General features: G+C 43.7%; 4 protein-coding genes across 7 annotated transcripts; 1 reads left to right on the forward strand and 3 right to left on the reverse strand.

The window, feature by feature from the left end:
* The first annotated feature begins 9487 nt into the window (after window positions 1-9487).
* On the forward strand, window positions 9488-11445 carry LOC121750859 (thaumatin-like protein 1). The gene is made up of 3 exons (XM_042145490.1): window positions 9488-9672; window positions 9955-10636; window positions 10942-11445. The coding sequence occupies exons 1-3, from the start codon at window positions 9603-9605 to the stop codon at window positions 11246-11248; spliced, it is 1059 nt and encodes a 352-aa protein (XP_042001424.1). The 5' UTR covers window positions 9488-9602; the 3' UTR covers window positions 11249-11445.
* Window positions 11446-11505: 60 nt separating this feature from the next.
* LOC121750857 (serine/threonine-protein kinase-like protein ACR4) lies at window positions 11506-17533 on the reverse strand. Of its 4 annotated transcripts, none has more exons than XM_042145489.1 (8): window positions 16752-17533; window positions 13785-16667; window positions 13530-13683; window positions 13285-13457; window positions 13100-13201; window positions 12878-13024; window positions 12085-12723; window positions 11506-11986 (listed from the first exon to the last, which is right to left on the reverse strand). In XM_042145489.1, exons 1-2 carry the CDS (start codon window positions 17392-17394, stop codon window positions 14689-14691), a joined length of 2622 nt encoding a protein of 873 aa, XP_042001423.1. In that variant the 5' UTR covers window positions 17395-17533; the 3' UTR covers window positions 11506-11986; window positions 12085-12723; window positions 12878-13024; window positions 13100-13201; window positions 13285-13457; window positions 13530-13683; window positions 13785-14688. The 4 variants fall into 4 exon arrangements, with proteins under 4 accessions (XP_042001423.1, XP_042001422.1, XP_042001421.1 ...); XM_042145488.1 differs by having other exon boundaries at window positions 13785-13922; window positions 14579-17533; XM_042145487.1 differs by having other exon boundaries at window positions 13785-13984; window positions 14579-17533.
* Window positions 11682-12426, reverse strand: LOC121752671 (endo-1,4-beta-xylanase 5-like). The gene is made up of 2 exons (XM_042147781.1): window positions 12085-12426; window positions 11682-11900 (listed from the first exon to the last, which is right to left on the reverse strand). The coding sequence occupies exons 1-2, from the start codon at window positions 12424-12426 to the stop codon at window positions 11682-11684; spliced, it is 561 nt and encodes a 186-aa protein (XP_042003715.1).
* LOC121752672 (endo-1,4-beta-xylanase 5-like) lies at window positions 12442-13943 on the reverse strand. Its single transcript, XM_042147782.1, has 6 exons — window positions 13785-13943; window positions 13530-13683; window positions 13285-13457; window positions 13100-13201; window positions 12878-13024; window positions 12442-12723 (listed from the first exon to the last, which is right to left on the reverse strand). The coding sequence occupies exons 1-6, from the start codon at window positions 13941-13943 to the stop codon at window positions 12442-12444; spliced, it is 1017 nt and encodes a 338-aa protein (XP_042003716.1).
* Window positions 17534-24856: the final 7323 nt, after the last annotated feature.

Below are 24856 nucleotides of genomic sequence, written 5' to 3' on the forward strand. Positions count from 1 at the left end.
CGCCCTAAGGACATCAGCAGTGGGGCGCCCTAAGACGCGCCCTATGGCGCGCCACATTATTATTTTTTAATATTTATAAAATCCATACGAAATTAATAAAACTAATAAATTAAAATATGAATTTCAAAAACTTCATTTCATTTAATAAAATTAATACATTACAATGCGAATTAAAAAAAAGGCAAACTCAGCGACGGCGGTTACGATCCCACACTTCTTCAATCATGTCGCTCATGAGCTGCGCATGATCCTGTTGGTTGCGCATTGAGGTCTGTCTAGATAGAACCTCATTGAAGCCTAACGGTAACCCTCTATCGAGTGTCTCGGTCGACGTGCCGGATGAGCTAGATGCACGGTCATCTTCATTCCAATCGGTGATGCTTCCGCCTTCATTCTCGACTATCATGTTGTGCATGATTATGCACGCATATATGACATCGGCGATGACTTCCTTGTACCAGGAACGAGCCGGTCCTTTCACAATTGCCCACCGTGATTGGAGCACACCAAATGCCCGCTCGACATCCTTCCGCACCGACTCTTGCTTTTGCGCAAATAAAACTCTCTTCTCACCAATTGGACAGCTGATCGTCTTTAGGAAAACTGGCCACCGTGGGTAGATGCCATCGGCCAAGTAGTACCCCATATGGTATTGGCGTCTGTTGGCAGTGAACTCGATGGCCGGGCCGTTGCCGTTACATTGCTCGGTGAAAAGGGTGGACGAGTTGAGGACGTTAATGTCGTTGTTCGACCCGGCTACGCCGAAGTAAGCATGCCAGATCCAGAGTCGATGGTCAGCGACGGCTTCGAGTATCATCGTCGGGTGGCTGCCCTTGTATCCACTTGTGAATTGGCCTCTCCACGCCGTCGGACAATTCTTCCACTGCCAGTGCATACAGTCGATGCTTCCAAGCATCCCAGGAAACCCGTGCGCCGTCTCGTGCATCTGCATCAGACCCTGGCAATCAGTGGCAGTCGGCTTGCGCAAATATGTGTCGCCATAGGGCTCTACTATCCCCCGACAAAAGCACTTCAGACACTCGCGGCCTGTAGAATCCCCGCAGTGGAGGTACTCGTCAAAATGGTCCGCCGTGGTGCCGTATGCCAACTGACGAATAGCAGTCGTGCACTTTTGCAATGGTGTAAGGCCGGGTTTGCCGATGCCGTCCTCCCGAAACGTGAAGTATTCATCACGTGAAGACAATGTCCGAACAATGCTGAGAAAAAGGTACTGCGACATTCTAAACCGGCGGCGGAAAACAGTCGGGCCCCATCGTGGTTGATCGGCAAAATAGTCTTCAACCAGACGTCTGTGAGCTTCCGGGTGGTCACGTCGGACATACGTCCTATGTCGAATAGGCCTATGGACTTGCTCAGCCGCCGCTGCCGCCGCCTCCTCCTCCTCGCGCTGCATTGCCGCATAGCATGCCGCCATGGCCTCTTCAACGGCTGCATCTAATTCTTCTGACTTCAAACTATCGGTCTCAGACGAACTAGAACTATTGGTGTCGTCGCCGAGATTCATTTTGGTTGGATGTTTAGAGAGAATATGTAAAGAGATAGTCGATATGTTCGTATGTACAAATGAATGAGAAACGAGATTTAAATAGAAAATCAAAAACGCGTGCCATCGTCCGCGTAGCCCACAGTGGGGCGGACGATGGCGCGGCCGATGGCCTATCGTCTGCGGCCATCGTCCGCGTAGGCCGCAATGGGGCGGACGATGGACATCGTCGCGCTATACTCCGCGCCCTTAGTATAGGGCGCGACGATCGTCCGCGGCCTATGTCACGCACCCGCAATGGGGCGGACGATGGCGGGCGCGGACGATGCGCGCCATCGGGCGTGCCATCGTCCGCCCCATTGCGGATGGCCTAAGGCGCGCCACGTCAGCAGTTTTATCCTCTTACCCTCCACCTGCAATGGGGCGCCCTAAGGCGCGCCCTATGCATTTTATTTTATTTGAATATTTAAATAACAAAAAATTGGGAAAAAACCTCATTTCATATATAAAAATTAATACATTACAATACGAATAAAAAAAAATACACAAACTTAACGACGGCGGTTACGGGCCCACACTTCTTCAATCATGTCGTTCATGAGTTGCGCATGGTCTTGTTGGTTGCGCATTGAGGCCTGTCTAGCTAGAACCTCGTCGAAGCCCGACGGCAATCCTCTAGCGGGGGGCTCGGTCGCCGTGCTGGACGAGCTAGATGCACCGTCATCATCGTTCCGCCATGGCCTCTTCAACGGCTGCATCTAAGGCTGTCGAGGTCTCCGAGTGCGAACTACCCGACTCCGAGAAGCTAGAACTAGTGGTGTCATCGTCATGGTTCATTTTGGTATGTGAGATAGGTAGAAATGTGAGATGAGCGAAACGAGAGAGGCGAGATGTTCGTATGAACAAGTGAATGAGAAACGAGGTTTAAATAGAAAAAAAAATAAAAAACGCGTGGCATCGTCCTCGACCATCATTCCCCGATCCCGCAACGGGGCGCCCGATGGCGCGGACGATGGCCTATCGTCCGCGTCCATCGTCCGCCGAGCCCACAATGGCGCGGACGATAGGCCATCGTCCGCGGTTCCACGGACGATGGCGGGCACCCACAATGGGGCGGACGATGGCGCCCGCAGACGATGGTACGCATCAGGCGTGCCATCGGGCGTCCCATTGTGGATGCCCTTAAAGAATATACACTTTAGGAATAGTATGAGTTTAATGTAAAATTTGTAAAGTAAGAGAGTTGTAGAGAGAAAAAGTAATTAAAGTATTATTGGTGGAGAATGAGTCCCAGATAAAAGGCTTTTCAAAATTAGAAAGTGCTTATTCTTGTGGGACGGACTAAAAATGAAAGAGGGACGGACTAAAAAGGAAAGAGTGTATATTCTTGTGGGACGGAGGGAGTAATACATACTCCTACTTCTTTTGTTGATAATTAAATGTCTCATAGTAGTATTTGATTGGCATGGACTTTAAGAAATTACTTTCTCCGTTCACTATTAGAAGTCTCATTCTTTGGCGGCACGGACTTTAAAAAATGTTAGGAAAAATGGATAAAAAAATTAGTTGAATATGAGACCTTATTACCATTTATGGTAAAAGTGAACGGGGACTTCTATTCGCGGAAGACTAAAATGGAAAACCGAGACTCCTATTCACAGACGGATGGAATACTTGAGTTTATTAGTGGACAGACGAAAAAGAAAAAAATGAGACATTTAATGACTGACGGAGGGAGTAATAATAATTAAAGTAGAGAAAAAATGAAGTACTCATTCCGTCTCTTTCAAGATGTTCATATTTTCTTTTTAGTTTGTCTCTTTTAAGATATCGACATATGAACTAAGGGAGTAGTAAAGAGTCTTAGTATATAATTCTCTCTTACTTTACTCTTTCTCCATTTTAATTATTACTCCTTCCGTTCCAAGAAAGTTGAGACAAAACTTTTGGGCACGGAGATTAAGAATTTATATTAAATAAATAGGAGATATGAAAAAAGTATGAAAAATAAGAGAGAGTAAAGTAAATGATGGAATAAATTAAGAGTGATTAGATGTTTTGTCTTTTGTTAAAAAGATAAATGACTCAACTTTGTTGGGACGGATTAAAAAGAGAAATGACTCAACTTTGTTAGGACGGATTAAAAAGAAATACGACTCAACTTTTTTTGGACGGATTAAAAAGGAATACGACTCAACTTTTTTGGGACAGAGGGAGTACTATTCTTTCTTCAAAATGAGTAAAAAAAAAGAAACAATTCAACTACTTTGGAACATAAGGAATTGGTAGTATAAAATAGAGAAAAAATTGGTTGGTGTAATTTTAGTTAGAGCATCCACAGTGGAGCGGACGATAATTCACCCGATGCATCGGGCGAGCTATCGTCCACCACTGTATCCATGCGGACGATGCCCGATACATCTTCCGAGCCCTATACAACGTCCGCGGACGATGGCGTCGGAACACGCATCGTCCACGGTATCGTCCGCCCCACTGCGGGTCATGCGGACGATACCGCTAATGATGCAGTGCGTTTTCCTTTTTTTCCGAATTTTTATCTATTTAAACCCTATTTCTCATTCCATTTTCCAAACCAAATTTTCTCTCACATCTCTCACTTTCCCCACACACCAATATTTCTCTCCCAATCTTTCTCACTAAAAAAATGAGACCCGGCGACGACTGGAGTACCTCGGAAGGTATTACTCGGGCCTTGACTCGGGCCTTATTCGATTGCGTTCATGAGGCTACAGCGGAATGCTTGGCCGAAATGGAGCGCGGGCGTGAGGCGGCGGAGCAGGTCCATGCGGTGCAGATCCCGAGGCCGATTCGACATCGGACGTTTATCCGCCACGAGCACGACATAGCTCACCAACGTCTGTTCGCAGACTATTTTGCCGAGCAACCACGGTGGTGCCCGACGGTTTTTCACCGCCGTTTTAGAATGCGGCGAGATCTTTTTCTCAGTATTGTCCAAACGTTGGAGGCACATGATGAATACTTACAGTGTCGGGAAGAGGGCATCGGCAGACCCGGACTTACGCCGTTGCAGAAGTGCACGGTTACGCTCCGGCAGTTGGCCTACGGCACCACGACGGACATGTTCGACGAGTGCCTTCACGTCGGGGAGACAACTGGCCGCGAGTACCTGAAGAATTTTTATAGGGGAGTTGTGGAGGCTTATAGCAGCACATATTTGCGAAAGCCGACTGTTGTGGATTTCCAGTCCCTGATGAAGATGCACGAGACGTCGCACAACTTTCCTTGAATGCTAGGGAGCATAGATTGTATACACTAAGACTTGAAGAATTGTCCAATGGCTTGGAGATGCCAATTTATTAGTGGATACAAGGGCAGCCACCCGACAATGATCCTCGAAGCCGTCGCTGACCATCGGCTCTGGATCTGGCATGCTTACTTCAGTGTAGCGGGGTCGAACAACGACATCAACTTGCTCAACTCATCCAACCTCTTCACCGAGCAATGCAATGGCAAGGGCCCGGCCATCGAGTTCACTGCCAACGGACGCCAATATCATATGGGGTACTACTTGGCCGACGGCATATACCCAAGGTGGCTTGTTTTTGTGAAGACGATCAGCTGCCCAATGGGTGACAAGAGAGTTTTATTTGAGCAAAAGCAGGAGGCTGCGCGGAAGGATGTGGAGTGGGCAATAGTGAAAGGTCCGACGCGTTTCTGGTACAAGGAAGTCATTGCCGATGCCATATATGCGTGCATCATCTTGCATAACATGATAGTCGAACACGAAGGTGGAAGAGTCACCGATTGAGGCGATGATGAATGTGGATCTAGCTCCAGCACGCTCGAGGATTACCGATGGGCTACAATGAGGTTCTATCTAGACAAGCTTAATTGCGCAACCAACAAGACCATGCTCAGCTTATGAACGACGTGATTGAAGAAGTTTGAGACCGTTACCGCCATTGAGAATTTGTAGTTTTTTTTTTTATTTCGTACTATAATGTTTGAACTTTCAATGAAATGGATTTTTTTTCCAATTTTTATAGTGTTTTAAATATTCAAATAAATAAAATGCTTAGGGTGGATTATAGGGCAACTTATAGGGCGATCTATAGGGCATCTCATTGCAGGTGAATAGGTAGGAGGATAAAATGCTGATGTGGCGGAGCATAGGACGCCCTATAGGGCGCGGCGCTCTATTGTGGATGCTCTTAAAGTTGAATAAATATGAGAAATAGTAAAAAAAAATATAGAAAAGAGAGTAAAAAATGATAGTATACCGTATTAATAAAAATGGAATAAAATTAATTTGGGTGGATGGAAAGGGTATTTCTAAAATACTCATTTTTGACGTAAACAATTATGAGTACGAAATAATAGCAATATTATAATAACTCCGTCCCATAGTAAGTGTCACATTTTGTCATTTCGGTCCTTCTACAATAAGAGTCACATTTCACTTTTACCATAACTAGTGAGTAGACCTCACATTCCACCAATCAAGTCTACTCATATTTTATTATAAAACTAATATACATAAGTGAGACTCATAATCAGTGAGACTCATAATCAACTGACTTATTCAATCCAATTTTTTTTACATTTCTTAAAATATGTGCTCATACTAAATGTGACACTTAGTATGAGACGAAGGTAGCAAAATTGTTCTAGAAGACGACGAAAGAAATGTAGAGATATTCTTATACTCCAAACTTTACCACTGCTTCCAAACCAAGTTCATCCAATGAAATTTTTAAAAATTAAAATATCTACGTAAAGAAAAACTTTAGGAGTATATTAATTGACAGAGAATATTAAAAATTCCCTCAACGGATAAATTATGCAGAATTGTACTCCCTCCGTTTCACCATAGTTGAGTCATTTTACCATTTCAGGAAGTTTCTTCATAGTTGAGTCATTTCCATATATGGTAACTTTTCTCTCTCTCTCTCTCACTCTCTTCCTTTACTCTTTCTTACTTTATTCTCTCTACTTTATTCACTTTATACTTTATTCTCTCTACCTTTTCCTCTCTCTTTTTTTATTATTTATTTAACACACCCAACATTCCTTTCTAAAACTCCGTGCCGAAAAGTTCCGCCTCAACTATGGCGAAACGGAGGGAGTACTATTTAGGGCACCCGCAACGCGTCTCGTGGGTGTCCCTTATCTCGTCCCTCTAAGACGAGACGGGCGCGGGACGCGTTGCAGCGTCCCGTCTCGTCCCTAGCCCGCCGAGATTCCCGTCCCTCCGAGACGGCGCGCGAGCTGTCTTGCCACGCGCTTGCGCGATGTGGCGCGCTCCGGCGCCATGTGTGACGCCAACTCGCCGACCCGCGAGTGGGCTTCGTCACACTGACACAATAAATCAATTTCTTTAAAAAATTCGAATTTAATAAAAAAAATTAAAACTTAAAAATGGTCATTTTCCTTTTTTTAATTTTTTTAAATTTTTTTACTCTATAAATACTCTTATTTCATCCTCATTACACACAAACACACATCTATTCTTCTCAAATTACCTCCATTTCCTCTCCAATTTTCATCTCAAAGCATCTCTTTTATTCTTCTACCAAAGTTAATACATTCATGGATCTATTTGAGCAAATGCGTCGAATAATGGAAGAATCACTTGAAGAAGATCGACGTAGGGAGGCGGAGGAAGCCGCGCCGTCCCAAAGACGATCCCGGACTTATATCCATCGTAACCGGGAGGAAGCCGCCGCAAGGTTAGTATGCGACTACTTCTGTGATAACCCGGTATGGGGAGATACCTACTTCCGTCGCCGTTTCCGAATGCGGCGACCGCTATTTCTCCACATCGCAAATACATTGGTAGCCGGGGAAGAGTTCTTCCAAGAAGGGTTTGACGTCGTTGGCCGTCCCAGCCACACGACGCTGCAGAAATGTATTGCAGCAATCCGCCAGCTTGCGACTGGACAAACGGTGGATTTGTTCGACGAATACCTCCACATTGGAGAAAGCACTAGGAGAATGTGCTTGATGCAATTCTGCAAAGGCGTCCGTGCAGCTTTCACCAACGTATTTCTTCGGAAGCCAAGCACGACAGATTGTCAGTTTCTGCTCCACCTTCACGAAGAAGTGCACGGATTCCCCGGGATGCTTGGCAGCGTCGATTGCATGCATTTGCAATGGAAGAATTGCCATGTGGCGTGGAGGGGGTCATACACGAGCGGCCACAAAGGCACCCACCCCACCGTTATACTCGAGGCCGTTGCCGACTACTGGCTATGGATTTGGCATGCGTACCCGGATCGAACAACGATGTCAACGTGCTCAACCAATCTGACCTTTTCGCCGAAGTTTTGGATGGTAAAGCGCCGGCCATCAACTTCATCGCTAACAACCGGCGGTATAAAATGGGGTACTATCTTGCCGATGACATCTACCCGAAGTGGCCAACCTTCGTGAAGACGTTCAACAGGCCGGTAAACGAAAAACATGCTCTTTTTGCACAGAAGCAGGAGGCTGCTCGCTAGGATGTGGAGAGGGCGTTCGGGGTTCTCCAAGCGCGCTTCAACATTATCAAAGCCCACATTCTTACGTGGTTCATGGAGAGTATGGTCGACATCATGTATACGTGCATAATCTTGCACAACATGAGTGTCGCCGACGAAGGACCTGAGGCGGGAAATTGGTTCGACCCTGAAACCCCCGGAATCTCTACCGCAAGTAGTCCGCCTTGCAGTGGAGTGCATCCGTCTTTGCAAGATCGGTTGTATATTTGGGCAAGGACACGTGATTCTACCGCCCACGCCCAACTCCAAGATGATCTAATGGAGCACATTTGTGCAAAATTTGGCGGAAGAAATTAAATTATGTATTTTTCATTTTTTAGGATTTTTAATTAAATATTTTTTTAATTTTTTAAGAATTTTAAATTGTAATTTTATTTTATTTAATGAAATGTGTTTTTATTAATTGAATTTGTTGAAAATAAAAATAAAAAATGAAATTGAATGAATAGTAAATTAAGAGTGGTTAAGAGACGGATAAGAGATGGATGGTTACAGGTTCGGTCTCTTAGTTAAGAGATGGAGTGAAAAGTACAGTGGGGCCATGAATAGCTAAGGGATGAGACGGATAAGAGGCAGCGCTGCGGATGATCTATTTCAATTAGATAGCATAATTATTACCTCAACCCCACACACACTCTCCCTCTCACTCACACTCTAGTTCCATTTCACAACCTTTTCAGATCCGAACTGTCACACTCCCCACCACCGGCAGCAGCAGCAGCAGCAGCCTCTTCTTTCCACTCACTCCCCACTCCAAACTCATTCTGAAAATATAAGGGTGTCCACTATAACATGCCCGCGGCTATAGCCGCGGGTTGGGGCGGTAGGCGGGCTGCCATAGTGGCGGAGGTGTCCGGCGGGGAGGCGGGCGCGGCGAGGGGAGAGGGAGGCGGCGGACGCGGCAGAGCCGCGTGCGGGGCGAGGACGCGGCGGGCTTGGCTATAGCCGCGCCTATAGGCGCGGCTCCTATTGCGGTCGCCAACCGCCGCGGCGGTGGCGGTGGTGGAGGAAAATGGAGGAAAATGTTGAGTTATGAAAATTTTTAATGGAGGAAAATGGAGGAAAATTTGTTTACTGCTGAGTTATGAATTTCGGTAATGGAGGAAAATGGTGATCAGCAGTCAAAGGTGGTCACGTGATCGTTGGTGGGGTCACATGCTCGTCCACGTGTCAGGTTAATTATTTTTAATTCGTATAGTCCACTTCTTCTACGTACGTATAGCCCGATAAATTTGTTCGTAATTACTTGAAACATTTTAAAATGAAAATTGATTATAAAATTTGGGGGCTATTGGGGGCTATTGGAGGTGTCCACTATAGTGGCGGAAATAGAATTTTGGGGCTATGGACAAAAAACTGAGGCTATGGACAAAAAACGGGGGCGGGGCTATTGGGCGTGTCCACTTATAGTGGACACCCTAATACTCCTACTACTAAAGTATATATTCGCCCATCTCTTCTTTGTTTGTTAGTATATCTCACATAAAAACAATGGAATCACACAAATTCTAACCTTTCTTACATTTCCCCTATATCTATTTCACCTAATCGTTTTATAATAAGCACACCATATTTCCATGGATCTCCCTTTTTCTTGCTCTGCCTTCCTCTTCAGCTGCTTCATTTCTCTCATCATCTTCTCTACAGGTAAAAACTCTACTCTACTCAAAAGATCCCATTTCTGCTCCAAAGATTCTCTTTTTTTTACATGGCTTCTGATTTAATGCCTTCTGCTTTCCCATTTTCTTCGTTTCTGTTGCAATGTGTGTGAACTTTCACTTGAGAATCTCTCTCTAAGATTAACAAAAAACCCATTTTTGCTCCAAAGATTCAATTTTTATACATGGGCTTCCCCATTTTCTCAGTTTTGGTAGCAATGTATGATCTCTCACACAAAATTTACTTATTTTTGGGTCTTGTTTTGTACAGTTGCGTTTGGAGCAACGTTCACATTCGTGAACAAATGCGAGTACACCGTATGGCCCGGTTTACTCGCTAATGCGGGCAGCCCTAGGCTCGACACCACCGGATTCGAGCTCCCACAAGACTCAACCCGGTCTTTCACCGCCCCGACCGGCTGGTCCGGCCGGTTCTGGGGCCGAACCGGCTGCACATTTCCCTCCTCTGGCCCGGGTTCCTGCCGAACCGGCGACTGCGGGTCGGGCGAAACCGAGTGCAACGGATCCGGGGCGGCCCCGCCCGCCACGCTCGCCGAATTCACCCTTGGCGGCGGCGGCGGCGGCGGCGGCCTGGACTTCTACGACGTGAGCCTGGTGGACGGCTACAACCTGCCGATGATCGTGGAGGCGAGCGGCGGGTCGGGGATGTGCGCTTCGACCGGGTGCGTGACGGATCTGAACCGGGTCTGCCCCGCGGAGCTACGGGTCAAGGGCGGGGAAGCGTGCACGAGCGCGTGCGAGGCGTTCGGCAGCCCGGAGTACTGCTGCAGCGGCGCGTTCAACTCACCCGCGGCATGCAGGCCGTCGGTCTACTCGCAGATGTTCAAGACGGTGTGCCCTAGATCTTACAGCTACGCGTATGACGACCCCACCAGCACCTTTACCTGCTCCGCCGCCGATTACACCATCACCTTTTGCCCTTCCATGCCCAGGTATAAAATTTCTGAATTTCTTTTCATTTTATCTTTAATTTCCATTAATTGTTTGTGTGGTTAAATAGATTTTCATCTCAATCACACTATTTTAGTCTCAATTTTAGTTGAATTATTTATTCGGAGGAAAGTAGGAAAAAATTGTTTACTGCTAGATATAAAAATGCAGTCTTGGATCTTCTTTCAGAGCAGGGAATGGCACCTAACTAGTCTATTTTCGCAGTTGGATTATTAATGTTTCACCAAAATAATCTAGCAGATATTTTAATTTTAATTTTAATTTTTGTGACAATTATTTATTGCAGTCAGAAATCATCAAAAGAGCCAACGCCAACAGCGACAACTACAGGGTCAGGAGCAACTACTATTACAGACGCGTCGCAATCAGGGTCAGACCCGAACATGGGCGGGTCCAGTTTCGGAGTAACCGGGTCGGTGCCCGGGTCAGGGTCTCAAGAAATGATGGGTGATGGATCTTGGCTGGCTGGTTTGGCCATGGGGAATTCAGCTAGGGTTTCTTGCGGCACCCATTTTCTTTACCTCAATTTTTTGTTTTTAGGGTTTGCAGCTCTCTCTCTCTCTAGAATACTGGGCTCTCCCACATTTCTCTAGGAATGAAGTTTTGGCTTTTGTTAGGTGGGAATCCCAGCTTTTTATTTTATTTTATTTTATTTTATTTTAGCTCTAATTTCTTTGGGGTTTGGTCTTTTTCTTCTTGAATTGTGTATATTTAATGTTGTGTTGTAGTAGTGGTTATTGTATTTCATGTCTCCTAGTAAAGTGTGTTGGGTTTTATTTCCTATACTAAATATCTTGGTGTGGCCAATTATAATATCACAATGCACAAACACAAAAGTATAGCGTGGATGTGTGGAAAATGTGTCCGACCAAAGTTGGTCCCTTTGCCGCAATCACAAGCATAGCTTCTACGTTATGTCTGCTATAGTAGATTATATAATGAACAATATTTCAATTATGTTACTTTTCCTTTTCTTTATTATAATTGCAACATTCAATCTACAATTGAATGTTTTGATGTTTAGTTTCATCGCCGCGGCTGAGAGACAGCGTCGTGTGCGCGGTTCTGTTGCCAGCTGACAGCGACGTGGTATTGGCCGTGGAAGCCAATGAAGCCGAAGGCACCATGGACCTCGCTCTTGCCCTCGATCGCGCTGGTCCGCCATTCCTTCAGGAGGGCATCGACGACATCTCCGGCCGGGAGGTTCTTGAGAGTGTTATCTGTTAAGCACATTTGGTAGCATCCCTTGGGATGCAATGCAGACCACAATATAATTCCATTGACAGAAGGGTTTGAGAAACTTCTCTCAAAACAACCTCTAAATATTTGGCCTGAAATGAGTCTCGAAAAGTTAGCTATGCATCACAAATAGGACTAACGACACGAACACAAAAAAAGCCCTAATTTGAATGGTTAGAAATCGACAAACCTGCATTTGTTGATCGAATTTCTTGCTGATGTCCACCTCCGTGAGCCAGATGGGGAGATCGAGGAGGGCTAGTTTGTCGAGCACAGCGTGGATCAAGGCTGGATTCGGAGCAGAGAAATGCCCTTCGAGTCCGATTCCGTCCATTACCACCCCGGCTGCTCCGAATTCTTGAAGCCTCGAGACATAATTATCGACAGTCGATTTCGTGTCATCGCAGGTCTCAAGGACGTTGAAGTCGTTCATGAAGAGGCGAGCAAGGGGGTCCGATTCCTGAACCGTCAAGAAGAAGTCTAGGCTTGCGTTGGGGCCGAGCCTCTGCTCGTAGAAGTCCCAGTGGAGCATCTCATTGTTGACGTCTCAGTGTACAAACTCGTTCTTGTAGTTGGAGACAAGGCTCTGTATCCGCGAGCTAACTGCAGATTTCAACTCGGGTGCTGGTAGGTTTCGAACCCACAGAGGCGTGTATTTTGGGTCCTCCCAGAAGATGTTGTGCCCTCTCACCGTGATCTGGTTTCTGCGCGTGAATTCAAGCATTTGGTTCGGGATCGTGTAGTTCACCTCTCCTTGTCGAGGCTCCGTTGCTGCCCATTTCAGCTCGTTTTCGAACACAGCAGCGTTGAATCGTTCCACAAACCAATTCTGCAGCAAGAAAAGAGTCTTAACGTATGACAGTCTCAAAATCACGATCCAAAACCAGCAAACCCCTTCGAATATAGACCAATCTAACGAATCTTGACCATTCAGACCATCTTACACAAGTACGAGAAAATGTGATGTTAATAAACACACTCACCTGATATGGCAAATTCCCAAGGATGGTCTCTGCAATGGCGGATCCGAATGGGAAATCTCGAGAAATTTGCTCTACAGCGACGCTGGCACCCTGCAGCCTCGTTCCATCGACATCCGATACGTGCAGTATGGCAGCGCGTTTCCTCTCCTGCATTCATATAGATATTGTTCATGTTGAAAGTTCGACGTTGTTTTTAAGGTCTAAGAATGTAGAGAAACATACTGTGGTTATCATTTTTTGCTGGTTTTCATTCCACTCCTGATAAGTAAATGGCTGAAGAGAAGCACTTGAAACTGATACATTCAATTGGAAATCATCTGAATTCTGCAAAGTTATACATCATTAGAATGTTTTATCTTTCGTAGTCTAGATTCCAATGATACAATAATCTCTTAAACACAGTGTACCTGAAAGTAGATGAACGCGTAGTTGGAAGGTGAGTCGAGGCTGAATCCGCCTTTGAGAAATGACCAGCATGCACTCCTCGCGACCACAGTTCCCACGCAAGTAAAAGTGGTGTTATCGGTCGTTAGGGTCGCCTTTAGCGCGGCCGAATCTGCACCAGAAATCTTAACCCAGCCTGTTTCATCACACCATGATTTAGAAAATCACACTTTGATGGATATAGAAGGTGAGATAGGGTGAACTCAACTGGAGAAGGCATAGATCGTATCGCCGGTGAGATTGCTCAAAGTGAGGGCAGGGGAATTCATCGCGATTTTGAAGTGGCGGTGCCCTCTCGTTCCAAGAGTCTGATCCTTCATGACACCACCGTTGTAGAGTGGACTATCTGGTGCTGATTTGCACTGGTATACATGAAAGAAAACAAGCATATACAGCATGTTAACGATGAGCAGATAAAAAAACTAATACTTTTCATATTTTGAAGTGGTGGATTCGAGTTTACCTCAATACTTGCAGAATAATCGTAGGAAGGGCCTTCCTCCGAGAAACTAGTAGTCTTGGCAGTAGCAGTAGCAGTAGCTCCAAGAAGGAGATAGAAACCCGGTAACAAAACGAATAATAAACTTTCCATGCTCTCAACCTTAAATTTTGACAGCACCATAGTGGTTTCGAATGAACAAACTTAAAATGATTCTGGTGAACCTTTTACACGAGAACGAAGATGGTAAACATGGAGAAAATGAGGTGCCTAACAAGGTGATAAATAAGTGGTCTTGTGATCAAGAACAAACCTTAAAAAGTATAAAGACAAGAATTCATTATTGATTTATTAGCTACATGATGTTGCCAAGTATTTTGGAATTTATAGGGATCTGTAACTTGAAAATTTGCTTAAATTGTCTGTTGCTGTTTTTGGATGGTCTAAACTAATAGGACTAGACAATATATAACTTAAATGAGGGATTGAAGCAATTATTTATTCACATGTTGTCTAACATCTTGTGTAAACTATTCTTTGAAGCTAGTCGATCCACTGCACCGTGGCAGGCCTTCTGCTGTACGATGTAAAAGGTTCGATACTAAGTCATGTCTAGAAACAAGCTAGTCCTTAAGACTAAGCATACATCAAGTGATTTTTACTACTAGTATTGTGCAATCAGGGAATATAAGTGGACACAATAGATATTGAATGAATCTTGATGCATACATACACATTACCATAAAAAGGTTACCATTTGGAAGTAAAGAGTCTTGACATTAGCTCAAAAAGCTTTGGAAAAAACATAACATGCTTACTTGAGAGGGTAGAGCTAATTTACAAGACTCACTTCCATTCCATGTTAGTCATTGATTGGCAACAAGACGCCATTTTAAACGTGCGTTGATCCAATTCTAGTCAACGCGAGCTAGAAGTTGTGCTGCAAGTACAAGTGTTCTTGAGGTGAGGCCGGGCCAATCTCCTCCACCAGACTCCTCAATGCGTCCCCAACTGTGGTCCCATTCCCTGTGTTCCTCACCTCAATGTTCTTAGCAGCTTCAAGATCAGACTCGGAGACCGATGACTTCCTCCTCTGTGAGGAAGCCACGCTAGGGAAGGTGATCCAAGATGGAGCCCTAAACTCGATCCTCTGATCCTCGGTGTCTGCCCCATCCGTCTCTGAGGTGGACCGGTTCCCCGACCTCTGAGACGACTTCTTATGCATCCTACTACTCCCCAACACCACTTCAGTCGGGAGTATAGGCTGCTCGCTACATGGGCTGCCCATCAGCTGTGCAAGTGCACGCTCCAAAGCCGTTGTAACCTTGTCCATAGACGGCCTCTCCTTCCCTCTCATCCTCACACATTTACTAGCAATGTTGGCAATCCGTTTCAGGGCTTCAAGATCGGATGGAGGCTTCAATGATTGATCAAGAACGGCCTCCACATCGTTGTTCTTGATCAAAGGGACGGCCCACTCGACTACATTCCCTTCCTCATACTGCATATCAATGGCCTTCCTCCCACTCAAGATCTCCAACAGCAAAACACCAAAGCTATACACATCCGATTTTGTTGTGAGGTAGTGCAGCCTATAATACTCGGGATCAAGATATCCTAATGTCCCCGCAGGCAGCTCAGCCAGTGGCGAGCTGCTGTTTGCAGGCCCGAGCAAGGAGAGGCCGAAATCAGCGACACGAGCATTGTGCTCCTCGTCTATGAGGATGTTTGAAGACTTTATATCGCGATGAATCACCGGAGGGCAAGCATAGCCGTGCAGATACTCAATCCCTCGAGCTGCTTGGACAGCAATCGTCACACGCCTCACCCAATCCAATTGCTCCTTCGTCTCCTTATTCTTGCTATGAATGTGCTGATGCAAAGAGCCATTAGCCATGAACTCATACACAAGAAGCCTTTCACCAGCCTCCTCACAATAGCCTAGCAGATTGAGTAAATGTGCATGGTTTAGACGTGACAGCAAGTCCAGCTCCGTGTGGAACTCCTTCGAGTTCTTCTTCATATCAGAGGACAAAATCGCCCTTTTCACTGCAACAACGGTGCCATCCTTCAACACCCCTTTGAACACGCACGAGAAGCTCCCCCTCCCCACGAGGGATTCGTCCTTGAACCCTTCCGTGGCCTTCTCAAGCTCCTCATAGGTGAACTTCTGAGCTCTCCTGATCTTCAACTCATCCAAATCTGGCCTAATCTTGCCACTCTCCTTCCTAAAAGAGCTGCCACTGCCTTTTGTGGAGTCAACAGAGCATCTACAGTTCCTCAGCTTATACCTAACATACATAACAGAGGTCAAAGCCACAACACTCACTAAGAACACAGCAAAGCAAATCTCTGCAACAATAATAGGCAACTGCAAAGACCAAAGATTCTCACTCCTAATCCCACCACCACCAACCACCATGGAGCAATTCTTGACACACTCACTCGAGCTGCAGCTCGAGCAATTATACCCACATTGCCTATCCACCTCCCCACCGCACCCAACCTCCTCATACATCTCACCATCACACTCCCCACTGCAGGGGACGCAAATGTGGGAATCCTGGAACCTGCAAGGCGCGCTGGCATTGTTGAACTCGTGGTAGCCAGGAGCACACGCCCCCACCTTGCAGACCCCGGGAGAGACAGCCAGAGGCAGAGCAGAGGGGAAGTTAGCACCCCAACAAACAGGCAGTAGAGACGTCTCAGCTATGATCCCACAACTGAAGTAATCCCCTGCAGCTATCTCATACAGCTTCACCCCCAATGGGGGCGGCGTGCTCCTGTCCACCTCATAACCCCAGCAAACCACACTCCTATCATAACTCCTAATCCCACAAGCATGAAACTTCCCCCCAACCACAGACAGCATAGGATCGTCCGGCGCTGCATCCACATTGAGCTGCCCTGCATACATAACAGAAGAAGATGTAGAAATCTCCACCTCAATATCCAAACTTGTACCCCAACATTCAACACTCGAATGCGCACCTTCCAAAATCCCACAAACATGAAACCCTCCAGCTGCAATTGTCCTAAACATAGAAGCTTTTGGAACCAATCCTATCACATTGCTACTAGTCTGATCACCCCAGCAGAAAACACTCCTATTCTGAGCAAAAAGGCCACAATTGAACTCTGAGCCAGCTGAAATCGACTGGATCTGCCCATCAAAATCGTGACTTTTTGTCATGTTATAGCCCCAACAATCAACTAAAGAAGTGTTCCTCATCTTCCCAAACAAGGGCTTCCTCAATCCGCACAAATGGTGGTCTCCTGCGCTGATTTCAATGTACTCTGCATTTCTTGAAGTCTGAAGAGAAACCCCCATTGGAATGAAGGCCGTGTTCCCCCAGCAAAAGGGCTGATTTGAATCGATTAAAAGACCGCAGACGAAGCCGTTTCCGGCGGTTAGGCCGAGGAAATGTAGGTGATCCGGCGTTGCATGAATTATTGAAGGATTCGAGCCGTAGCACGTGGCGAGATGGGAGCCGTCAGATTTTAAGCCGCAGAAAACTGGCCCATTTTCTCCGTAGGATATGGCGACTGACGACATTGATCCCAAGCTCGAAACTTTGCAGCATAAGCACGAGAGAAGCAGCAAAATGATTGCATTTTTATCAATGAAAAACATTTCTTCAACTCAACCTCTCCCTCTTCTCTCACCCTCTCTACCTCTATCCCCTTTTTTTAGCTGTGAGCTTGATTCTTGGAGGAGGAGGAGGAGGTGAAGGTGGCTGGAGTTGCTTCGCTGTGTGTTGTGTGTGTGATGAGAGAGAGAAAACTGGTGAGAGCATTTAATATAGATCGGACGGTTCATTTTGATCTGATTGATGATCTGACGGTCGATATTAATCTAAAAATATTAAAGCGGATGCAGGTGCCGCTGGATGTCACGCTCACATTTAATGCTCCCTTTTTGGGTTTTATCTAAACTAGAATCGTTATTTAGGAATTTTAATTTGAATTTTATAATTAGATATGTGTTACAAAAAATATGTACAATTGTGAGTTGCCTGGAAAATTTAATTGTTAATACTATGTTTAAATATCGAGTGGGGCTACCTAGTGTGAATCTTAATGGTGCTAATTATTTTATTTTACTACTACCATTTAACTTTCAAATTATGGTGCAAATAATGAAGGATAATGTGTGCATTTATTGTAGTACTTGACTAGGTGATTATAATCTTTTGAAAAATAAGAATATGATAAAATTGACAATTTAGTTTGTTTTATTTTGTACAGCTTCCTAGACATGATGATGTTTTAGGATAATTATGAAATTTTATCTTTTCTCTTCTTTCTTTGGCTTGGCTTAGATCTTACTCTTTTTTTTTCTTTTGTATATATATTTTAGATATTAAAATGAAAGATTTTTGTAAATTAATGATGAGAACATGGTCGCATTTGGCAGTTTACAGTCCTTCATGCCTTTACATTTACAAAATTACAAACCTAATCCTACCTATTTCGTTTACTGTAAATAATCAATGTCACAAATTGCCACATTGTATCAATAATTAGTTTCTAAATGTGTCATTAATTTTGATTATGGTAGATTGATCTACTATATATAGTCTGTGGGCTCAAATATTCCATCTTTTATGCGTGTATGTGTTTCTTTGTTTCTTAGGGGATATATGTTTCTTTGTTTTAATTTAACATACTCATTGGACATTAGTCTTCCATAGTGTTTTATTGTTGGAAGTGATAGTAGCAAAGGAGATCCAGCACGGTGTGTAATGTCAAGTTGTCGAGCCTTGATGATCAATGTGTGAGTGCAGCGTGTGGTGCACGAGAGAAACCAATCGCCAACCTCACACGAGCTAAAGTTGTGAATGAGCCAAAAGCGACAGCTAAGATGGAGGACCGCCCGTGTACTTGGAAAGACGTGTTGATCAAAGGATTGAAGAAGAAAGATGTTTTGCAGAGTTAGTTTTGATTAAGGTTGTAAACATATTTTAATCTTGTACTGAGTAGATTAGAGCAAAATTCTAGATAGTTCGAATGTTGAATATATGTAAGAGATCTTGTAACTTTGTTCTCATCAATGAAAGATAGTAACTCCTCTCTCAATACATTTTTAGCATATTCTTGTTCATCTTTCTTCTTCATGGATTCCGCAACATGTTTTCATGGTATCAGAGCAGGATCCTTTTGATCCTGTCTCTCCTAACCTATAGCCTAGTTTCTTTGTTTCTTTCTAAAAATGGCAGAAGCCAACGAATCCATACCGCTAGCAACATTGCCACCAATGTTTTTTCAGTTGCCTCCAATTTCAGTCATGTTGAGTGATGAAAATTTTCTCATGTGGCAGCAGCAAGTAGATGTTGCAGTTTATGGCTATGGCCTTGAAGGATTTATTACAGGAGAGACTGATCCTCCTCTACAGTTAATTCCAGACCAAGATGGAGAGTCAATGGTGTCAAATCCAGCCTTCATAACTTGGCAGAGGCAAGATAGGAGAGTAGCTGGGTGGCTCATATCCTCATTGTCAGAAAATGCTCTAACCTTGGTGGTAGGGCTCAGATCTGCAAGAGAATTGAAGAGATGCAGGAAGATATGTGCGCTATGATATTGTTTGATATATCACAAACCCCTAGGTCCAGAGGATTCGCTAGATCACAGGGTCTAGGAGATCGTGGAACCTTTGGAATCCAGTCGTTGGACACACACTATCACGCTTCAAAAACCTCAACCCACTACACTATTGGCTAGTATAGGGAAGTAAATGATCGATCCCAAGAGGACGGATGAGTTAGCATGCATTTGGAGAGTTTGGGAGGGTTTGGCTGCTGCCACGCAACAAGTGGGTCGAGAATTTTAAACTACTGGACTTAGGAAATGGAAACTAACTAATCTATCTACTGGGTCACGAGGATTAAAAACATCAAGTACTAGACCTAAGAACAGAGAAACATAAACACATTCATGATTCGGAACTTGAAATTAACTGCAGAGGGTCATCAAACTCTTGGGTCAAGTAGAAAGTTTCCCAAAACGGTGAGACATGAAGCAAAAAGAAAAGCAACATAACAATTTTCCTAAATTAGCTAGCGACAGAAAAAGCTGCAAAAAGCAAACAAACAACGGATCTGGGTCTAACTACCAACGATCTTCATCTTCTTCAGCAAATAAAATGAGCATAAACGAAACAGGGTATCAGAAACAGAGTAAACACAGATCAGATTTCAGACATTACGATTAAACAGAAAACCATCATATCTAAACTACCAGGTCAAGTAAATCGAAAGCAACAGTAATATAGTCATAATCATGCAGATTCGAATCACCACGTATCAGATCCATAACTCCGATTCACAATCCCTTCCAGATCCAACCAATCCAAACTCAACAACATTCAGATCCATGAACATCAATGCGATTCTAACAACTCCTCAACAAACAAACTCAGATTTCACCAATCTCTACTCCGATTCACCATTCAATTGCGAAAAGCATCCAAAATCAGTAAATTCACATCAGACATCAGAAACCAAAGTAAAACAAAAAAGTAGACACTGTCATAGCCACGAGAATAATATCCAAAACACAAAACAGTCGTCGAGCTTGCGGCAAGGAAGTTCTTAGCGAGAATAAACAACGGAAATTTAAAGCAAATTGTATCTTCGCCCTCGCAAGGACGGTGTTACTACACAAAAACTAGCTAAGAACCGCCGCAGTAGCCTGAAGTCACCCCATAAGTGCCAAGTGCGTGTGAGGTGAAGTGAACTATGATTTGAGAGTGGAGCTAAGGAGACTAAGTGTAAAATGCTAAAAAGGGAGACTGAAAGAGAGCTCTCGTTCTAAAAGGGGTCGTCCCTTTATATAGACATCAATCCCTAGGGCATTCTCTCTTCATAATTTTTCTTTTTTTCCCTTCATCTTTATATTTGCTCCTTGCTCCATTTTTGTATTCGACCAGCATTCCTTTTCATCTCGTTGGTCTGGTGAATTGCTGGCATTTTCACTTCATTTTCCTCCTTTTCTCTGCCCCTGGTAAATTATATGCACTTCCTAGGTCCGACAGATTTTACACGCACCTGAACTTAAAAACATACATTAGTGCACCGAAAACACAGAATTTTGATCTAAAACCAATGCATGAAACGAGCCTTATCAAGAATATATGGAGTGCATTGGAGACCAACTTTGCAAGCCGCTCCACAGCCAAAGTGATGCAATACCGGCAGCAGATGCATACTTTGAAAAAGGATGGAATGTCTATGACCGAGTTTTTGGGTAAGATGAGAACTTACTTTAATTTGCTTAGATCTGTTGGTTGTAGAATCTCAGAAGCTGAGCAAGTTCTGCACATCCTGGGAGGACTTGGCCAAGATTATGATCATGCAGTCTGTGCAGTGACATCTAGATCAGATCCATGGAGCATTGGAGATGTTAGTGCCTTTTAACTAAACTTTGAGTCAAGAATGGAATAAACTAGAACTCATTCCATCAGCTCAGATGGATCTCAACCTTCACTGAACCTGGTCCAACAGTAGTCTGGACAGAAGAGGGAGCAACAAAATTTTAACAACAACAAGTTTGAATCAGGAAGTGTAAGAGGATTTGAGGCAGAAATCAAAGAGGAGGTCGAGGTGGAAGAGGCTATGGCAGAGGAGACAACAAAATTGTTTGTCAGCTATGTGAAAAGTCTGGCCATTCTGCAGCAAAATGTTGGCATAGGTTTGAATAGAACTACACACCACCTCAAGTTCAGTTCAGAGGAAATGCTCCTCAACAACAGAATCAAGGATTCTTCAATCCTTCAGCTCACCTGGTTTAATCAGTGCCAAGGTCTCCATCAGGCTCCTTTTCTGTTGGAGCTCCATCAGAGTTCAGTTATGGTTCCAATGCTTCTTCAAGCTGGTATCCATGAGCAACACACTATGTGTCTAGTGATCTCAGCAATCTCAACATAAGAACTGAATACACTGGGGGTAAGAATCTCTTGCTTGGTAATGGGGCTGTTGTTAATATTGCAAATATTGGAGAAAATGTTTTTAAATCTCACTCAGCTAACTTTTCCAGAAAACTTCACCTTAAAAATCTCTTGCATGTACCTAACATCACTAAAAACCTCCTAAGTGTCTCTAAGTTTGCTCAAGATAATTCAGTCTTTTCTGAATTTCACCAAAACTTTTGTTTTGTAAAGGATCTGAGCACCAAGGAAATTGTGCTCAATTGAGAGATGCTTATATCACTTCCTAGTTGATCATAACCCAATCAAGCGAGGCACTGTCTCCATCTCATTTTCCAGTCCAGAGAGTCCAGCTGTTCATTCCCTGAGCTTGGCCAACTCAAAATCCAGCAGTAGTTCCAGTCAATCTTCTAGTCTAGATTTGCCTTTGTGGCATAGTAGACTAGGACATCCTACTCTAGATATAGTTTAACTTGCTCTTAACAGCTGTAATATTTCTTATCATGCAATGAAAGTTTCCTCACTTTGTTATCCCTGCTGTATGTCAAAGGCTCATAAACTGATATATCCTAAGTTTCCTCACTTTGTTATCCCTGCTGTATGTCAAAGGCTCATAAACTGATATATCCTCAGTCTTTTTCTCAGCATAATTAACCTCTTGAGCTTGTCCACAGTGACCTTTGGGGACCATCTCCTGTTAAATCTAGAAATGGATGCTCATATTATGTCTCATTTGTTGATCATTTTTCTAGATTTACTTGGATTTTTCTTCTCAAACACAAAAATGATGTTACTGCTGTTTTCAAGCAGTTCAAAGCCATGTGTGAAAACCTTTTGGGATCAAATATTAAAATTCTACAATCTGACTGGGAATGTGAGTTTCAAGGTTTAGTTCATTTCCTAAAAGAGAGTGAGATTGTTCATAGAGTCTCTTGTCTTTATACCCCACAACAAAACGGCCTAGCAGAAAGAAAACATAGGCATATAGTTGAAACTGGTTTGGCCTTGTTAGCTCAGTCATTTCTTCCTCAAAAATTCTGGGATGATGCCTTTGTAACAGCTGTGCACTTGATAAATCTCATGCCATCCAAGGTCATCAACAACACTTCTCCATATGAAAAACTTTTTCTTAAGAAGCCTGACTATTCAGTTCTGAAAGACTTTGGATGCTTATGTTTTCCCTATACTAGACCTTATAACAAACATAAACTTCAATTTAGATCTGTTAGATGAACTTTTCTAGGATATAGCCTCTCTCACAAAGGGTATAAGTGCTCATTCCTGATGGAAAAGTGATTGTTACTAGAGATGTTGTTTTTCATGAATCTATTTTTCCCTATCAAGGTTCTTCCCTAGATGCAGTTATTCCTGCTCCAGTAACCTTACCATGTCATCACCCATCCTTTCTTCCTATTTTTATACCTTCTGTTCCAGACCAAACAGCACCCTCTATATCTGATTCATCAACTTCTTCCATTCCTGTCTCAGAACCTGATACCAACCCAGTAGGTCAGCTTGATCCTGATGTGCAACCACATGATTCACCTATATCAACTCAGTCCGATTCAGCTACTGACCCAGATCCAACTGCCACTCAAACAACACATTCCATGACAACCAGATCAAAATCTGGAATTTTCAAGCCAAAAAACTTCACTCTCACTGTGTCACCTTCACTTTTGCCTAGGTCAGCTATAGAAGCCCTTCTTATTCCCATATGGAAAGCTGCTATGCTGAGTGCATTTGTTGCACTTTTTAAAAATAAAACTTGGATTTTAACAACACTCCCTCCAGGCAAGAATCTTATAGGTTGCACTTGGATTTTCAAGATTAAATTTCATTTATCTGGTGCTATTGCTAGACATAAAGCTAGATTGGTTGCTCAAGGCTTTTCTGAACAACCTGGTTTTGATTTTAATGAGACTTTCAGCCCCGTTGTGAAGCCTACTACTATCAGAATCATACTCAGTCTAGCACTATCTCTTGGATGGACAGTAACACATCTTGATGGGAACAATGCCTTTTTGAATGGTGAGCTAAAGGAAGACATCTACATGAAGCAACCTCTTGGTTTTGAACAAGGTGGACCTCATATTGTCTGTAAACTCAACAAGGCTATTTATGGGATGAAGCAAGCTTCTAGAGCATGGTTCTTCACTGTGCATTCTGTTATGCTCAACCTTGGCTTCTCTCAATCAAAGGCAGATGCTTCCATGTTTATTAGGCATTGAGGTGATGAGATAATATATCTACTTATCTATGTAGATGACATCCTTATTACTAGAAATTCTCATGCCTCAATACAGAAGGTCATCTCTCAGCTAAACTCTTCCTTTTCTTTAAAAGATCTTGGGGAGTTGAGTATGTTTCTAGGAGTTAAAGTAGTCAAGACTACTAATGGTGGCCTTCATCTTCGTCAGTCCAACTATATCAAAGATCTTCTAAAGAAAGCTAACATGACAGGTGCTAAAGGGTGTCCAACTCCCATGATTTCAAGCTCAGAACTGAGCAAACATCCTGGAGAACCAGTGTCTGATCCAAAGCTTTACAGAAGCATTGTTGGTGTCTTGCAGTATGCAGCCATTACTAGACCATATATCAATTTTTCTGTGAACAAGGTGAGTCAATACATGGCAGAACCATTAGACACACATTGGAGAGCTGTGAAGAGAATTTTGAGATATCTCTCAGGAACCTTAGATTATGGGATTCAGATTAGGAAGTCTACTGGTGAGATTTCAGCCTTCTCAGATTCAGATTAGGCAGCTGATATAGATGATAGAAGATCTACCACATGGGTGTGTGCTTATCATGGAAGAAATATTGTATCATGGTGTGTCAAAAAGCAAACTGTGGTAGCTAGATCTAGTACGGATGATGAATATAGAAGTTTAGCTCAAGTGGCTGCAGATGTGACTTGGCTATCCTCAATGCTTGGTGAGTTGAAGATCAAAAAGAAAGGTAACCCAGTGATTTGGATGGATAACATGAGTGGCATTGCTTTGGCATCGAATCTTGTACTTCATGCAAGAACTAAGCACATCGAGCTGGATATGCATTTTGTTCGTGATAAGGTTCTGGGTAAAGAACTTGAATTAAGACATGTGCCAACTATCGATCAAATAGCAGATATATTTACTAAACCCTTGAGCCATCGACCCTTCGTGAAGCT

The sequence above is a fragment of the Salvia splendens genome, chromosome 10, assembly GCF_004379255.2.
Source record: "Salvia splendens isolate huo1 chromosome 10, SspV2, whole genome shotgun sequence".
NCBI lineage: Eukaryota > Viridiplantae > Streptophyta > Magnoliopsida > Lamiales > Lamiaceae > Salvia > Salvia splendens.

What these genes read in the sequence shown, in the direction of transcription:
- LOC121750857 (XM_042145488.1), bottom strand. Translation starts at nt 17,394, where the DNA reads ATGTTTTTCATTGATAAAAATGCAATCATTTTGCTGCTTCTCTCGTGC.
- LOC121752672 (XM_042147782.1), bottom strand. Translation starts at nt 13,943, where the DNA reads ATGGTGCTGTCAAAATTTAAGGTTGAGAGCATGGAAAGTTTATTATTC. An exon ending in ATTATTCTGCAAGTATTGAG is followed by an intron (nt 13,684 to 13,784) that starts GTAAACTCGAAT and finishes CATGTATACCAG; the next exon opens with TGCAAATCAGCACCAGATAG. An exon ending in TTGGGAATTTGCCATATCAG is followed by an intron (nt 12,724 to 12,877) that starts GTGAGTGTGTTT and finishes TTCTTGCTGCAG; the next exon opens with AATTGGTTTGTGGAACGATT.
- LOC121752671 (XM_042147781.1), bottom strand. Translation starts at nt 12,426, where the DNA reads ATGCTCCACTGGGACTTCTACGAGCAGAGGCTCGGCCCCAACGCAAGC. An exon ending in AATTCGATCAACAAATGCAG is followed by an intron (nt 11,901 to 12,084) that starts GTTTGTCGATTT and finishes TTGCATCCCAAG; the next exon opens with GGATGCTACCAAATGTGCTT.
- LOC121750859 (XM_042145490.1), top strand. Translation starts at nt 9,603, where the DNA reads ATGGATCTCCCTTTTTCTTGCTCTGCCTTCCTCTTCAGCTGCTTCATT. An exon ending in TCTCATCATCTTCTCTACAG is followed by an intron (nt 9,673 to 9,954) that starts GTAAAAACTCTA and finishes TGTTTTGTACAG; the next exon opens with TTGCGTTTGGAGCAACGTTC. An exon ending in TTTTGCCCTTCCATGCCCAG is followed by an intron (nt 10,637 to 10,941) that starts GTATAAAATTTC and finishes TATTTATTGCAG; the next exon opens with TCAGAAATCATCAAAAGAGC.